General features: G+C 35.5%; 3 protein-coding genes and 1 long non-coding RNA gene across 5 annotated transcripts in view; 1 reads left to right on the plus strand and 3 right to left on the minus strand.

Moving 5' to 3' along the window:
- Window positions 1-110: 110 nt before the first annotated feature.
- On the minus strand, window positions 111-5,672 carry LOC105262669 (uncharacterized). Its single transcript, XM_011298369.1, has 5 exons — window positions 4,018-5,672; window positions 3,330-3,619; window positions 2,333-2,601; window positions 1,948-2,129; window positions 111-1,593 (listed from the first exon to the last, which is right to left on the minus strand). Exons 1-5 carry the CDS (start codon window positions 5,533-5,535, stop codon window positions 1,288-1,290), a joined length of 2,565 nt encoding a protein of 854 aa, XP_011296671.1. The 5' UTR covers window positions 5,536-5,672; the 3' UTR covers window positions 111-1,287.
- On the plus strand, window positions 5,429-6,196 carry LOC105262668 (uncharacterized). The gene is made up of 2 exons (XR_891837.1): window positions 5,429-5,516; window positions 5,666-6,196. It is a non-coding gene; the product is annotated as an uncharacterized lncRNA (long non-coding RNA).
- A 319-nt stretch (window positions 6,197-6,515) lies between these two features.
- On the minus strand, window positions 6,516-8,517 carry LOC105262673 (collagen alpha-3(IV) chain). The gene is made up of 4 exons (XM_011298373.1): window positions 8,412-8,517; window positions 7,928-8,011; window positions 7,084-7,284; window positions 6,516-6,708 (listed from the first exon to the last, which is right to left on the minus strand). The coding sequence occupies exons 1-4, from the start codon at window positions 8,451-8,453 to the stop codon at window positions 6,667-6,669; spliced, it is 369 nt and encodes a 122-aa protein (XP_011296675.1). The 5' UTR covers window positions 8,454-8,517; the 3' UTR covers window positions 6,516-6,666.
- Window positions 8,518-11,129: 2,612 nt separating this feature from the next.
- Window positions 11,130-17,960, minus strand: part of dsx-c73A (doublesex cognate 73A) — a 22,520-nt gene continuing 15,689 nt past the window's right edge. For both annotated transcript variants that reach the window (XM_011298375.1, XM_011298374.1), the window contains exons 3-6: window positions 14,157-14,411; window positions 12,952-13,102; window positions 11,941-12,063; window positions 11,130-11,333 (exon numbers count right to left, since the gene is read on the minus strand). In XM_011298375.1, the coding sequence (XP_011296677.1) occupies window positions 11,251-11,333; window positions 11,941-12,063; window positions 12,952-13,102; window positions 14,157-14,411 (612 nt within the window). In that variant the 3' untranslated portion in view covers window positions 11,130-11,250. The remainder of the gene's footprint in view (window positions 11,334-11,940; window positions 12,064-12,951; window positions 13,103-14,156; window positions 14,412-17,960) is intronic.

Here is a 17,960-nt window from a genome sequence, read left to right on the forward strand (position 1 = left end):
GTTGGTTGGTTGGTTGATCTGGTTGGTTGATTGGTTGATCTGGTTGGTTGGTTGGTTGATCTGGTTGGTTGATTGGTTGATTTGGTTGATCTGGTTGCTTGATTGGTTGATCTGGCTGATTGGTTGACCTGGTTGATTGATTAGTTGATCTGGTTGGTTGGTTGGTTGAATACCTTGACTCCCAGGACAGAAAGGGCGCGATCATCTATTCTTTGAAGAAAATGAGGCAGTTAAGACCGGTCTCTGGCGTTTTTTGCAAAAATTATGACTGTTTTGTGGCCAATTGTTAATCTGATCAACGTAAACAAATAGTTATAGTTAATAGTTTATGGTTTTCACATTTTATCGTTATTTAATAACTCTGGAAATACCATGATAAGGAACATCTCATGAGGATAACAGAACGATAAAGATAATTTTTCGATGCCATATTACTCGCCATTTTCTCATTAATGTTCAATTAAATATAATTTCCATATTATAGCATGGGACTCAGAGTTAGATCATCCATTCTTCAGTCTCAAAATGATATTCTCATTTGAAACTTTGTATATAAAGCTTTGTTCGGTTTTCAACCGAATTTTCTTTCACACGCACATACACGCGCACGCACTCAATACACATGACCCTCTCAGCTGATTGAATCGCTCACCTCAGATGACCAGTGGCCTTTTACCTCTGACACCTGAGGCGCCACTTGATGGACAGGTATAATTGACCATCGCGATGATCGACACCTCCCACCTTGCGGCTTATTACTCTCTCTCATTAGCATATCGTCCGTGAGAGTGTTTACGCGCATTTCGCAGAACTTCGCTTCTTTCTCTCTAATTAGACCTGCTCATTATTAGTTCTTCTCAGAACTATCTATAATTCCTTGAATTATATACCGTTGTTGCTCAGCTCTTTATTGTGACTCATTAAGTGTATTTAGTGACTCTTTTATTAATTAAAATTGGCTCTTTTTGTGACCACAGCACGCAAGTGATTTACTTGATCCTCTCATGCATCTTCCCGTAATCCAAAATTATCTCGTCCATCGATTAAAAATATCCCCAAAACCAGATTCCGCATCGAACAAGCTTGAACAACATAATCATCAAACTTTAAAGACTCACTCTGCCATCTTAAAAAAAATAATATTATTGCCTATAGATATTTGATTAACATTACTAATGAAAGTGGCTATCAGTTAATTAGCAATACAATCAGCTATTACTAGTGGAAATTTTTAATAATAATATATAGTAGTAAATTTCATAAAAAAAAGAGTTATTGGAAGCTGCCCTAATTCCCAGTGGATATTATAACATCAACATCACAGAAAGAAGTATTTAAATTGATGTGAGTAATTGATTCATGCCCCAAAATTTCCATGAAACTAATTAATACTTTAGTTTGGTCGGAGCACTCTTTAATTTTAGCGAAAACACTTTTCAACACAATAGAAGTATCATTAGCACTGATGTGAAGAAATGCATCTCGGCTATAGTAAATTTTCCCTTCCGCATGACAATTTCCATCAACGCATGCCAAATTGCATATTAACTTGAAGACGCTGAGACGAGTCTCCGTGGATGTTAGACCTGGAGTCTGCAAAATAAACACATTTGTACACGGATTAAAAAAAAAAGATAATTATGTAACTTCAGTTCGCTTACCGATTCCGAAAGTGATTAAGAAATTATTTTTTTAATTCGCTATCTTGAAAAAAATCCCAAAACACAATGTTACGTTAAAAGATCGTGTTTGCCGAAAATTTTATTCGATAAAAGTATTAATTATTCATTTATGTATTATTTTTAATTACTCATACATTTGATGGAGAAAAAATTAATTCCGCTCGGTTTAGTTGAGAATAGTAATATAAATTTCATTGAATTTTCAGTCAAGGTTTTTTCGATTTCGGAGTACGCATTGGAAACTCAATATATTTCGTTAAATTACCTCGTGAACAGGAATGATGTGGCCTGGACGCAAAAGGGTAATGATTTCACCGGCCAGAACGGATATTGAAGTGCTTATTCCACCAGTCGGCTGGACCTCGCCACCTCCTTGAATATGCCTCCAAGGAAGTGCTCCTGGGATGTGCATTTGTACTTGAAATGTGTTGGGAAGAGTAACTGCGCCTGAATTGTTTAGGATTAAAAGCTTGGATAGGATTAACTATTACGTTTTTGTAAAAATTGGAATATTTGCCAAAACACAATTAAAACCCTAAATTACCTAAAGATATCATGACATTATAAGTCGATAACTTTTTTAATTACAAATCTGCAAAAAATTAGTAAGAGAATACGATGACCGAGGAAAAATAAGTGATAACACCTACCGACAAGTATGCTATCACCCCACATAAATTGATTTTCGATGTATTTTAAGGAGACATCGTCAGAATAATGGAAGTACGTCGGCACTAGGATTGGAGCTCCCCTCGAATAATATTCCGTGATAGTACTATGTTGATAAGACGTGAGCTTTGCCCGAAGGCTCAGCAATCTAGCGATGTATTTCGAGGTACCGTCACTCAACCAACCACCGCCTGGGATGTTTTCAGGTACAGCCAGAAGATAGGGAAATGCAACGCCAATGCCATACCATCTGATAATATAAGAAAAAAGTAGACGACATCTGGCAAAACGGGACACGAAGGCAAAATGGGACACTTGCGGAAAAAATTTTTAACTCATTACCAGTCATTTTTTCTTACCAAATAAATGTTGGAGACAGTCTAAAAGTATTCCAGTGTTTTTTGCCAATTTAATTTTTTCTTTCAGTTATGTTGTTGTTTTCTGACTTTTTCGGTTTTTCAACAGTCTCAAAAACACGCCATCTAACTTGAATCGCTCATTTTTTGCTTCTGATCGTAAAACTCCTTATTTGAGAATTTAACATTTTTTTATCAGTTAAGTGTAATAAAATTCTAGAAAAACTAAAATGGTGGATGAGTGGATTCTTAGGATCGATTTTGTCCTCTCGTCTCCCATTCGCTTCGAGACCTCCTGATTCCTTCCATTTTCCCCGCATTCCATTGTACCGTCCCGTTGTCCCCGGATGTCCCATTTTGCCCAGGTCTCCCGTATTAATTATAATTACACATTTATTTGGTAATCTACTGTCTCTGCTAAAAGGTGCAGGAGCTCGACTTCTTCTTTCATTCAAAAATGAGGATGACCAATGAAAATGACTAATGAAGATGATAGAGTGAAAAATAATGGAGCAATGTAATAAATTCAACCAGAAAATATTTCAAAAGGAACTCTTGAGGATCGACGTGTCATAAAGATTCTACATGATAGTATCATCCCACCAATTTGATAGACGATTACCTTTGACATAAATCATCATCAGCGGGAAAGCTGACGCTGCACATATAAATGGCCGATGGCATTTTCCCTAAAAGACCACTAGCAATACCACGGTTCAGAATTTTTCTCAACGCAACCCATCCGCTATTCGATTTTTCAGTCCACAGTTCCACTTCGGTTGATTGTGCATGTTTTCCTATGAAAGCTTGGAACTCTCTGGCGAAATAATTATGAACTTTGTAGTGGAATCTGTCGGTCGATGAAAATAAGTCGATGGGAATCGACCCCTTTGACATCAGTTTGTATAATCCCTGAAACATTTGACATTTGCTTATACTTAGGAAAAATAAGTGTGGATCGTCATTGAATCTGTTTCTTTCCTTGATTCGAGTCCGAATTGACTTGAGTCAAGAGCGTTTTGTCTTTATGAAAGTATGCGCACCTTTGAATATAATTTTCCTATTATTACTTGATTCAAGTACGCGAAGAATTGATTTGAGGACGTTCCACACAGATATATAGCCAAACTTCACGTTTTTTACATTTTTCATCAGGATGTGGCGAAAAATACTATTCCCGCACATTGCGAAGAAAAATATCGTTCGCAACTCGTGCAGAAAGTAGTTTATGGTATGTGGGATCATACCTCCCATAGATAAAAGCCGAATTGTCTATGAATTTTCCCCTCATTCACAATACTATGACTCACCTTTGGAATGTAATCCAACTTCGGAAAATCCATGCTGACATTTGAATCGTCCTTAGCCCAGAGATCACGCAAGTAGAGGAACTTCGATGTAGAAGAAGCCTGAAAATATCTTTCGATTTCCGTATCATACTTCTGATGCGTCAGTTTATCGAACCAGTTAGGATAGACAACCCTTTCCTTTTCATAGACTCCTACATAAGGCCCATGTACACTCTCTAATAATAGAGACAAATGTCCAAGTTCTGAAGCCAAACTGTTTCGTCCATACGAGCAGAGATTTGAGACATGATGTAAAATGGTTCTTCTCTTCAGAGTGAGAACTCGTTGAATATTAGCCAGAAGCGCCAGTTCGTCTTGATCAAGAACTCTGTCCAGAGTATCATAAAATTTTCTGTGAATACAGTAACTGTCCCAGGTGATGCCTCGATTTTCCATCTGTTCGATCATATCATTCACATCTTCGATAGCTGTCAACTTTTCTGGACAGATGTGTAGTCCAAGATTTGTTGAGGTACTAGTGGCTGTATGATCATTTCTCCAGAACATCAAGAATCGTTCTGTTACATGCTGAGGAGTCTCTCCAGAAAAAATATTGATTGATAAGTTCTCTAGCGCTGATATTCCTCTCAAAATAATGAGATTAGACTGCAGTACCTCTATTTCCATGGGTCCTTTATAGTCTACATAACAACCAATCCCCTTGCCATCATTTGTAATTCCTAGGAATCCAGGAATAATCATTCCCTCTTCGTTGTTATAAATCCAATGAAGGGTCCCATTCAGTTCAGCTGAATTTAACCCATAAACAGTTGAGTTACCCAGAAACAAATTCCACTCCCAGTATGTCTCGGTGACAATTAGTGGTCCTTTTGATGTCGTCATCACTAACTCACTACCACGTCTCAGTGTTACAGAAAATAACGATTCCAAATCGGAATCATCCTCCACTTCAATAGTCATCGTAGAATATGTAGAGAAATTCTGGAATGCATTTTCTGAATGTTTCGTATTTTCAACTTTCAAATCATGTTCGTTTTTTTGTAGTTGTTGAAGTGCAGTCATATTTATGCGGATGTGCTCTGCAGCGATTTTTTCAATATAGACAGCGACGGGTTTATTTTCACTACCAAAAGGACTGATTTTTTGTTTTGGTTGAAGAAAATTGGGATTAAGTGAATCCTTGGTGTATCCATATCTTGAGGGAACCGTATGATAGCATTTCTTAGTCATCGCATCGAAGCAACATTCAATTTCTGTACATTCCTCATACGTCGTCTGACGGTCTGGCAAACAGTTCACCTGATAGCTTGCCGGCACTTCACAAGTTCCATTAAAGTGATTTTCACTTATCGTAAGGAATCGCATGGTGAGATAAACACCGGTCAGGAGTAACGCAGCTAACAGGAATGTTGGGAGGACATACTTGGTGACTGGTAGGAAGAGAATCCTGTCCTTCAACTTCGCTTCAAACTTGTGAGACGAACGATCGTTGTTATCAGGTGGTAATTTGGGTTTCATGCTAATTCTTCTTCAGTCTTCGTTTCCACTTTAGCAGTAATAGCAGTCGTTGAGAATTTTCACTCGAATATTGAACTATTGAACTAGTTATTAAAGCAGTTTTTGACACCGATTAATGTCTTTTTTGCAGTTTCCCGATGTTTTATTAGTTTGTAATTCAAATAAGAAGACAGTGAACATATAAGTGAAGCGTGAGATAAGAATCACCTTTGCAGCTGACACCGTTACTGACATTATCTGATTATCGATCTGCATTATCGCTCGTATACTCAAGGAGGATAAATCGATGATAACATCAGATTTCTCGGTATTACTAGGAAACTTCAGGAGTTACCGTTATCTTCTCATTTTTCATGTTCTTTTGTAAATATTGTTGAAAATATTTTCGACGTTAAAACGATCAAGCGACCAGTTGTAATAGGCCACAGGGAATAATGGAAACAGTTAAGTTGTTTATGACCGAAACACCCCAACACGTCGACCAACCCCATAGACAAAGGGCCTTACCTCACACCCTGGATGAACTGGTGTCCAGGGACACTTTTTAACGAACTATCGAGCATGCAGCATTGGACATTAACAACCTAGCTTACATTATATCGAGTCTTTAATGAATGTTTAATTGTTAACAATAAATGAAAGATCGAGTCATTCAATTAAACTGTTGACGATATAATATGACCTACAATATTTTGAAAATCATAGGAAAATGTACCGATTTCACATTCTATTAATTAATAACGCATAAATTTTCATTTTTTGTGAAGTTTTGTGATTTTTTGCAAAAATTTGCTGAGAACTTGGAAAAATTCATAAAAATCAATTGGTCGATTCAAATCCACAATGATGAAATTTGGTGAGAAGTTGATTAATAAGATAATTCTATCAACTGTCTCTCTGAAATTTGTAAAAAACTTGCCAAACGAGAAGATAACGACAACAACTTCTTAAGGGAGGAAGGCAATTGAAAGTAAAAATCGTTGATATCTCCTCAGTAGTTTATTTCTCTATTCTATTCAATTACTTCATTTATTATCTGCATCAAGATATTGTAATTTGCGGGAATCTCCAAGTGTAAGTGTAAGCAGTGAGTATAATTTTCAATGTAAGAAATTGATATTCCAGGTGCTCTCAGTAGTTCATTTTCGGCATTGGTGGCATTGGTGGCATCCCCTGCAATGAATTAAAAAAACAATTGGAAGTATTCCGTCCGAAAGTAAATGGAAAATCTATTTCTTGCTATAGTTTGAACTTCTTTTCTCTATATTATTAACTTATATTCTGTTCATTCACAAGCCCATTTACCCCTTCTTTCAAATCTCCGGATTCGAAAATCCTTGCAATACAAAGTTTCTAACAAAAATATAACATCAATATTTAAAGAAACCAAAATGTTAAAACAATGGAAATGACATGAACTAAGATACCACAACCGATAGTGTAAATAAAACTTGTAGATTTGCCGGCTTCAAATAAGTAATAGAAATTAATATCCTCCATTTGTTTATTACGAATAATAAATATTTGGTATTCTCAAATTCAGCTTACATCTGGCATTTTTGGCGCAGGTATTTGACGACGACGACGGCCTTTAGCGAATTGACTGGCAATTTCCTGTCCTTTGGCAATCCATACAGTTGGATCTGGAATGTTGCCAAGCCCTTGCATTCCCAAATTTCCTGGACCCATTCCACCGTTCATTCCTTGAGGGATTGGGCCGTTATCGCCAGGTGGTGCTTGACGAGCGATCTAAATAAGAAGAGTCATTACCAGAACATTACAAGAGTATTACAAGAGCAAAAACTTTTTCATTTATTTCAATGTCGATCAGGCGATTTTTGCTTAATGCTCGATGGCTCTTAAAAGAACCGGCCGCCTTACCAAGAATCCAAATGGCGGGAAAAATCGGGCATCTCTTCAATTCTTTAGTGATCGTCTTAAAAGTTGAACAAAATTGAACAAAAATTGAGAGCGCATCTCATTAAAATGTAAATCAAAAGGCAGGTTTAGAACAGGAGCCGATAAGATGTCAGGAGTTACCCGATGTTTACCGCCATTTTAAGGAGCACCTCTGTAGGAATCAAAATGGCAGAAAAATAAGGTAACCCTTCAATTCAATTATATTATAATTGAACACAAGCAACGGCGCACCGCTGGGATTTAGTAGATAATGAAAATAGGAGGAAACCAATTTTCAACTAATACGAATATTCTAAGGTGATCCACGTGTTCCAAGCTCTTTGTGGTATTCCAATGCAGAATTTGAACCGTGATCAATCACGAGTGATTAATAGCCTTTATTCCGCCTGAACTTCTGTATCAGTTCTCGATGCACAATACGGAGATATTTTTTTTTATCATATTGATAAAGTTTCGTATGATAAGGACTTACTCGATTCAACTGCGTTGAAGGTCCATGACTGCCTGGAGGACCGGGAGGTTTGTGGGGGGGACCTTCATGTTGAGCTTCAACAACCTGAAAAATACAATTTCTTGGATAATGGTTTGTTATTATTCATAATCACGGGGTTAAACACAAAACGTTATATATAAGATTTGTTTATCAGTTTGAATTATAAAGATCTTTTGTAAACAAAAATATTATTTTGACGGTTGGCATGATAAGTCGCATATGATTTATTTATTGTATTTAAAATAAACTCGATTTTCCATCCTAACGCAAGGATATCCATAATTAACTACATTCGCAGAACGATTTAGTAATCAAATTTCTGCTCTTCTCAAATTGTATTTTTACGTATGACGATCTTTCATTATTTTTTGCAATTTTGGATTCAGTTTAAATTATCTTATTAGCAATCCATTCCAGCATTGATTCCATCCTATCGATATATTTGAATAGCAGGAACACTCACGATTAATGCACAAAGGCACCCAATAATCACAGTTTTAATCATCTTGACTCAGGGATTCACTGAGAAAAGCAATGCTGCTCTTCAATGAATACACAAGGATATTTATACCTTGCATGTGCAGTTCTTATAGGTATAGTTAGTGAATTTATTGTTCATGACAGTATCCCTCCCTCGCCCAAATAATTGTAACATTAAAAAAAATTATGAAACCCAGATGACAGCAGATGGAAAAACACAATGTCTGATTATATGACCAGGAAACGATAAAATCTGTATACGAACTACAATACCTGAGGACATAAAATTACGTTATCCAATCACGAAGTATGATTAAAGGTATTTTCTTAATCGGGTAAGCGTCGGAGGTGCATAATTATATGTTTCCTGCTGGATTTTTAAGCGTTGTATATTCAAGATTTTTGTACATATCCTTGAGTGAATGATGCCTTATATTTCTTCTCCCTCTAAAATTATATTGTTAGAGTCATTCCGAGATTGCCGAAGACTAAATGAGTGATGATTTGAACTGAATCTCATGGAGTTGGTAAATTCTAGATATTTTCATTGGTTTTTTTCTGATATATTTCTGAATCGTATAATTGGAACTAATTGGATCGGTAATTACTGATTTTTCATACAAAAAAAAACAGAGTTGTAACGAATCGGAGAATTAGTTATCTCAACAGATGTATGCACAAATAAAAACACGGGAAATACGTGTAAGAGATAGGAGATGTTCTCCGAGGCATGACGATTGCATAAGTGTTTTGATGTAAATTAATGGAAGTGGAGTAGTGCTTTCATTTTTCTGTACAATACTTTCTTTGCTGGAGAAAAAAAGTGTCGATCGAGTATTTATGCGATTGAGCGTCATTTAATATTTTGATCCTGATTGAATTCTCCGTGCTATTGTAGATATAATAGATTTGATTATATAGATTCTTATAAATTTATAATAGATTGGGGCGTGTGAAGCAAAATGGACTTTATTGTCTGAAATTTTTCTTTGCAAAATTATGGATTAAGTGAACGACTTCTTAGTTATTAAAGAAGATATTGAGACAACAAAAACTAAAAGAACAAAAAAAAAACAATAGGAACCTTAAAAAATAAAAAGTAGACAATTTTTATCTTTTAGAGGCTGTGAAATTCGAATGGGCCTAAGATCAGCTAGGTATTGTAAGTCTCGCACATCTCGAAAATCGTTATCGGTTTTAATTTGCTGACAAGCAAGCTAAATAAATAAAACAGCAAGCAAGCCCAGAGTTGGCATCAACTCGCAACGAGGCAAGATCTGTCCCAGACTCGAAGTACCAGGAAGAAATCTTCCTGAACAATAGAAGACAAAAATGCCTTACTTATTTTTCAAGGTTTCTGTGATTTTTTGTTGTTTTTCTCAAAATCTTCAATAACTAAGAACTCGCCCAATGAATCCCTAATTTTGTAAATAAAAATTTCATACAAGGAAATGAATGTTCATGTTAACCGTTATCCAATCAGCAATTGAAAAAGAAAATTTCACCGTTCCATTGTGCCCCACCTTCTCCTATATTAGATTATAATAGATTTAGATATAATCTAGATACGATAAATCATACAATCCTTTCGGTTGAGCGTAGATTCGCTGATGATGATGAGTGACTTGGACTGTCTGATTGCTAACAAGTCTTTAAATGAAAGACTTTCTGTCTAAGTACTCATTTAAGTTACTGAGGTGACTGAGATGTAAGTAATCAGACTTGATTGGACCTACCTCCGGACGTGCGCCTCCTTTGCGATCCCGATATTCTTTTCTAGAAAAGCAGATATTAAGAGCGTGGCGTCACTGTGCAAGTGGATTGTGAAAATTACACAAGCCCCATTATCCTAAAGATTTACTATTGTTTTATATTTTGTATTTCTTTATTATTTACAAGAAACAGACCATCGCAATCCTTGATCACAGGATTATTCGAATATCGGCGTAATCTTTTAATGAACGATGAATCAATTTGTCTCGTCTTAACTTACACTAGAAATAGTTATTCAATATTTGGACATAGAAAATCCAAGTGAACAGAATGCAATTTTGTGGTTTAAGGTGAGGAGGTTATTATGAATATTTCGGAAAAACTTGAATTTATGAAGAGCAGAGAGAGACCCATTTGTTTCCCATTAAATTTAGTACTTATCTAATGCAAAGAAAAAACAGTCTCGACAGTTTTACCTGAATTTACAGCTAATTGGTACTCACTCGCAACTGATTCCGTTTATCTTTGTTACTAAATGGAATCATAAAAGGTTGATTATTTCAAAATTGTAAACAATAAGGCTCGCATGTACTAGTCATCGAACTTAATTTTTTGTTCGAACCTTATCTTATTAGTGTAAAGTATTTCTAAATTTGGATTTCAAATTGTCTTGCGGAAAGCCCTCCAGTGGTTATAAAAAAAATACTGATTGATCCAATTATAATAAAATAAGCTATATCGATTGAACCATTGGAATGATTTCCACTGGTAACAAACTGATATTCAAACCAAAGATTACGTTCGATAGATATTATAAATGGATTTTAAAATGAAAAATGAATTGAAAAGCAGTAAAAGCCGCGTCTCACTGAGTAGGACATCCTTTACAGCAACTTGAGAAAAGAGCAAGGATGCAATAAGTTACCGAACTGCTTAGGTGCTGACAAATAGAGCAAAATAACAAAAAAAATAATGGAGCAGATGGTGGTACAGGAAGCATTGAAAAATATATGTATGAATAGAGAACGAAATTGGCAGGAATTTCATAATAAATAGTACATTATTTAAAATACTAATTGACGCAATCGATTAATAATATGATATGCTCGTCAGTCCCATGTGGCGGTTTTCATTAATTCTGGAACGCTGTGCCATGGGAATTCCGGTTTCGAATCCTCTCGTATTTCAATACCTAAAATGTGAGAATATATCAATTTCAACGACTTTTTATTAAGTAAAATATCGATTTTTTCAATAATAACTTAAAATATTCAACGGTTTGTGGTGGAATGAGGGGGATTTTTTTTTTATAATCCTTTTGGTTCGATCGATCTGGTGTGAATAAAGAATTAATGAAGAACTCAATTTACACACTTGATATTTTCACACGCTGCAGCGAAATGTCGGAACCTTTGATGTTCATTCCCAGCCTCTGCCCACAAAATTTACTATGGAAGTACCTTAAGGTGTTCTGTTCTCTGTTATCCAAAATGAGCGATTTTTTTTGAGTTTTCTGACAAATTGCTGATTTCATTAACGCGAAAATATATATTGATTTTGCATTTCGTCAATATTTCATGACTTGCAGAGTGTCATGATCCTGCAATAATTTTCGCTGTTCGCTGAGAACGAGCCTGTGTTAGTAAACTAAATTCGCAATATGACACGTGACTCCGCTGATTTCAAATGAAATTGATGAAATTATGTGGCTCCACAGATTTCACGTTATCACCAATGAATAACCCCTCGTAAAAATCGATAATTGTGGGTAAGAGATGGCGGAATATCCTTAAACTTACCAAGTAGATTACGCCCGTGTCGTAGTGGACGTCCTTTCCTATTTCCTTGCACACACATCATTCCATAAACACGAATACCAGGAACACTTGCATAGGTCGGTTGATCATGGCTCATCGGCCCCTCTATATTCAGAGATTAAATAATCAATATAAAAATAATAAAACAGAAGGCAAACGTAAATAAAAAGAATGAATTAATAAAAGTTTAACAATATTGAAATAAACGGCAATAGACCAATCACCCTAACTTGCTCTGCATTTCATGATTAAAGCGGAACGATTTGTATCTCAAACTTCAAAACGTCATCTTACAATTTACCTTGAAGTTACCGTCAAACAGACAAGAATAATCCATCAATTGCTAGGATCAAGTTCACTCTTGCCATAAATGATCCATGAAAAATTCAGGCAACGCGGAACATTGTCACAGAAATGGATAGTTGTCCGGAAAACTCATCTGAGTTTACAATAATTAACGAGAAAGTTTGTAAAATTCTTTATTATTAAGAAATTTTTTAAATATTCACAGCGCTTCGGGCACAATGGAATAAGTTGCTTACACAAAGAGCAATATTCAATAAAAATTACGTACCTGTTCTGTAATCTGCGGGTCAAAAGAATATTCAGTAAACGGAATTATTTACGGAACAATTACGCACTTTTTCATTAAACTTTCAGGAAAAATTATAGAAAACGAAAAAGTGCGTAACTATATTCCGTCATTTTTAATGAATACTGCTTTCACTCACAGATTACGAAACAGGCACGTAATTTTTATTTTTATAAAATGGCTTCTCACATACTGCCCCAGTCTCCTTATAAATAGAAATAGAATAATGATTTCATTAGCTTTAATTTTTTCCAATAATTTTGATGAGATATCTAATCCTCGATATTTAATGGTGGCGAATAAAGACGGAAAGAATGAACTTGAGTGAATGGATATTTTACTCAATTTACGGCTCTCAATCGCCTTCTCCGTAGATTCATTTTCTTAGAAAATCTACTAACCTAGAATATTGTTATCAGGACACCGGCAAATTACAAGGTAGTGGGACTTTCCAGTTCTAATATTCTGCAATGCTAGTAACGACCAATCCTTAGGAGCCCTGCATTCTCTCATATCAGCAATAGGTTCGCACGTTTTCACGAGCGTCAGCGCCTTCAGGAAGAAAATCCATATAAATTCTTTAAAAAACCAAATAGATGACAAATGAGAAACGTTTTTCAATCGCTTTAAGAATTTTAGACACCCTTTTCCCAAAAATTCAGGGTTTTTTTATCTTTCTGCGCTGTTTTTGCATTCTATCAATATGACTCAATGACTCAATGACAAATGACTCACGATGTTTCAAAGCAAAGCGAACATTTTCCTCTATTTTTTTAAACTTATAAAAAGATCACATAACTGCAGAAAAAACGCATGGAAACGATTGCAGTAGCGCAAAACTTCGCGAGTCATTAAATAATGACGAAACGCACAAACGTGATATTTTGTCATTTCAATGCTATCGATTATATTTGCCAGAAAATGAAAAAAAAAAACGTAAATTTGACTAAAACAGTCTAGAACATCCGTGAGACTCCTAATACAAATATTTCTTGAATATTTGGAATCCTCTCGTTTTTTCTCTCAACTCACGATCTTAAGTTATAGCTCATAATGATCTAAACTCATTATTCTTACGCATGTGATCATCAGAAGCCTTGGCACATGAAAATCAATGAATATATAATGATAGTTATACAATCATAGTTACCTCTTAATTTGAGAATTTTTCTTTACTCGTTTCTTCATTCGACATAATAATTAAAAAATTATCGTTGAATCATTGGACTGTTAGATGTTGCATACGAGAGAAACGTTCAATAAAAATTACGGGCATTTATTTCGTTCGTCGATTGCAGAAGTGACTAAGAAAATTCACGCGTCGGTATTGTAATTTTCCACAGAAAAATCAGACAAAAATAACGGAACGCTCTGAAAAAATTTAGTAATACAACTCCGTGAACTTTTTTCTCAATAAAATATTTAATTTTTCTTTTTTCGTTTTAATTTTCACCTTTCGCTCCGGAATTACGAAAAATATGGGTGATTTTTATTGACTATTTCTCGCCGTGTCAGCCTCAAGAGTTTTCTTTTGAAAAAGGAGAATCGATAATGATTCAAAAGCGATGAAGTTCCTCAATATGAAGGGAATCCTTTGAATCCTTACCCTAGTTTGTGGATCTGTGACTAGCTCAGTAGTGTGCAAGTCATCACTATCCAATGATGCACTGCATGGATCCCTGTACCTACCAGGGCATGCACATAGTGGTTGAGTAAAATTCAATCTCACATACACAGAATTGCAGACTTGTTGTACAGCACACTCGGGGAGTAAATAGATATGCTGATTATGAGGATAGTAGTGGTACTTTGTTGGCTTTGCTAATGCCGCGGATGCACCCTCCGGTAATCGTACACCACTCTGTAAAAATTAAAGTGAAGTCAAGGGCTGCCGATCACACGAGTGAAAATATCCTGTTGCATGTGTATCCGAACTATAATTTTTTGTAGTCATATTACGTTCAACGAGTGCACCACTGTTCCATTTTTTGTTTACTAGTAAATCAAACAATTATTTTCCGGCCTATAGTCTAGGGCTCCGGCCACATGGGGCAGGGTAATACAAATAGAATAACACTGATTGCTGGTTTCATCTGATTTCAAAATGATTTCACGTGATTTCATGGGATATTTGATTCCAACTCTGGTAATCACTGCATAAATACTCCAATAAGATTTAGTAATGGCAAATATATTTTCTTGTCATTAGTAAATATTCTTGGCAAATTTCTTTTCCCAGTGAAATGCCGTCAAGTGATTTCAAAAGCTTTTTCGTCCGATTTCATAATTCAGGTGACTTCAAGGGGTCTCAAGAGATTTCTAATGATTTCATGATTTCAGGACTTATCTCATATGATTTCAATTCAGAGTGGCACGCTGATTCCACTAATAAATAGCGCTCGCAGCGCCCACAAAATACTGCGCCGGCGCCAGTCCCGAAAAGCCACTTTTCCGTACTGTTTCTCACGAGCTCTCATCTGGGAATCGGTATTGCATACTTTCCTATTACATTTCGATACGGTTGGACAGTAGTAGCGACGATATAAATAATTTTCAAAAAATGAAAAAAATATAAATAAAAATGACGGAAAAATCAATGATGAATTATTTGTATGGATCCTCCATAAGTTTTCATGAACATGGGGTTGATTGAATGGGCAGATTCTGCAGTTGAAACTGATTTGAATTATTTAAAAGAATACGATAATTTATTAATATTTTATTTAATTTCAAACTTAGCTCACTACATAGATCTTCAACGACAAGCAAACACTGAGAGAATTTCGAAGAAAAATGAACACGCAAAGCGAAGTGTATCTTATATGATCAGGTTGATACACCGGAAATTCTTAATGATAGTATTTCTTCAATGCACATTGGAAATTCAAGGAGTGTAAATTCACCTCAGCGTTCCCTACACGTCAATAATGAAAACTTAATAGTCTTGTTACCCTGACAGAACGATTCACGTATAATTTTCATGATTTAGTACCTATATTAATAATTGTAAACGAATAACCATTCGAAATTGGAGTGTCTCATTTGAAAATAAAACTTCTACCCACACAAAGTGCTCCACTTACATATTTGTTATACTCATAATAATAACCTCGAGCTTTCTACCAATTTCATTACTCAATAATGTCGGTTGCTTCTCATCAACGTAAGACACGATAAAGTGGATATTCTGATAACTCTGCAGGTGCTGGTTTGAGAATGTCAAAAATGATTTTTCCTTTTCGGTATTCCTCTGTCAATAATTTCTTGATTTTCGCGAGCCAATTGGATGAAGATCTTGGCATTTTTTTCTGAATTTGTCTCATCAACATGATCATACTTCCCACGTTCTTCCAATTTCCTCAAATCCAGTAATAAAATTATCCCTCAGTGTTCTAAATTCGGTACGACAAACTATGGAGCAGGACCAAGTCCCATCAATTTTCCAAGCTCATCTAACCCTGGAATTTTTGGTAGCAGATTCCAGTCAGGATTTTTTGGTGGCGGATTTGAGCCTGGAATTTTTGGTGGCGGATTCAAGTCTGGAAGTTTTGGTAGCACATTCAAGTTTGGAATTTTCGATATGTATTCTGAAATATTAAATCCAGGGATCTTCATGATAGCCTCTATTGTTTCCGCTGGTAGTTTCGCTAACTTCTCCAAATCGACACTTGGTAATGCAAATTTCATTTCGAGATTTAAAGTGGGGGGTTTGACTGCTTGAGCCATGCTTATCACTGTTCCCCAAATTCCCTCGTTTGTATCACTTATTACTTTCCCCGCCCAATTCCCGACATTTTCCACTACCCCAGTCATTCCTTCTACTAGTTTTTCCAACAAATTCTTCTCTTTTTCCTCAACTCTCTCTGCATGTTGAATTTTCTCCGATATCGGATAAGCTTTGATGTGCACCATAATGATGACAATCACGATTACCAGTTCCCCAATGTGTTTCATGACTCAAATTTTCACTTTGTTCATTATATACGAACGAAATAGACTAATGTATTCAATTATACATATGGTTCACGTGAATATTATCGGCAGTCATAAAGAATGATGCTAAATTCTTCGTCAGTTTTATGGCGTAGCTCGCTGGTGTATTTGTACTTCAGAAGAATAACCTTGACTTTCCATTGGTTATTACATGACTAAAAAAACATGTAAAAAAACGCTATTTCCGCAAACTATTGACAAGCAGAGAGTATGACAAAAAATAGGTCTCGGTATTTTGCCTTTTTTAGAATGATTTTCAAGTTGTAAAATAGATGGATTCATTTATTAGTCTATTTATTATTTATATTATATATATTAGTGTATAATTTATCAGATTGAGTAATACTTTGAGCTTTGAGTTTATCTGCTATTCCCCAATAGCTTCCTTCTTAACTCATGGGAGCTTTATTGCGGAACTTGATTGATAATTGGTTTACTGAAATCCTTGAATTAAAATTATCCATCAATTTTAGATTTAGAGGAATATTTTTTTGCATTCCACTTTTTTCGCCCCATTTGAATTTAGACTAATTTTTATGTGATTTGAAATCACATGAGACAATATTTGACTGTTCGTTTTTAAACAATTTGAAGGAAAATATAACAGTACAATAATAACATGATATTTTCATGTGGGAGTTGACAATGCCTATTACCTTCGCCCTACTTCCCCTAAGTCCAATCAAACTCGCTGAAAGCAAACGGGCGCCAAGATTAAGGGGCGCCAGGCAATTTTTAACAGGAATTATCAAATCAGATAATTAATGTTTCTAACTCTAGATAACCTAAGCAAACCAGTAAAAAATTGAAAGCAAAAGAAAGAAGCGGAGGAGAAAATTCAACTGCTGGGGAAAGGTGAGGGTCCTCAGTTCGCTCAGTATGCTAGATCGTGCAGAGAGAGGTGGATCTTAGATAGAAACGAGGTTATTAGGTATTTCGAATCCTTAACCTGCAAGTGAATCGGCAAAACAAAGAAATAAACACGACGAGGAAATTTTATAGCTGAATAAAATCAGATTGAATATTGTCCCGAGCTCTTTCATTATTGAGAAATAAAGTTTCAAATTGAGATATACAAATTTAAACAATGATTTTCTCAATAAAAAACATTCGATTTAACAATAAGCAAAAATTTCAATAATCAATAATCAAAATAAGTATTTTCACAGGTCGACACGCCTTGGAATGCGTCTCCATAAGGGTTATCGATTCGTGTAAAACGGTGAATTCTGGGGATACTTTAATGCGCAAACCTCGAGAAAAATCGACGCGACCCCAAGAAATCACGCGAGAACAGAAGAATGAAAGAAAGAGAGAGAGAGAGAGAGAGAGAGAGACAATATATTGCGTTGTTACACTCCCCAACGAGAAAACGGTTCTCTTAAACATTCGATGCCCAATAAAAAACGGTAACATC

Source organism: Fopius arisanus, unplaced genomic scaffold (assembly GCF_000806365.1).
Source record: "Fopius arisanus strain USDA-PBARC FA_bdor unplaced genomic scaffold, ASM80636v1 scaffold00010, whole genome shotgun sequence".
NCBI classification, from domain to species: Eukaryota; Metazoa; Arthropoda; class Insecta; order Hymenoptera; family Braconidae; genus Fopius; species Fopius arisanus.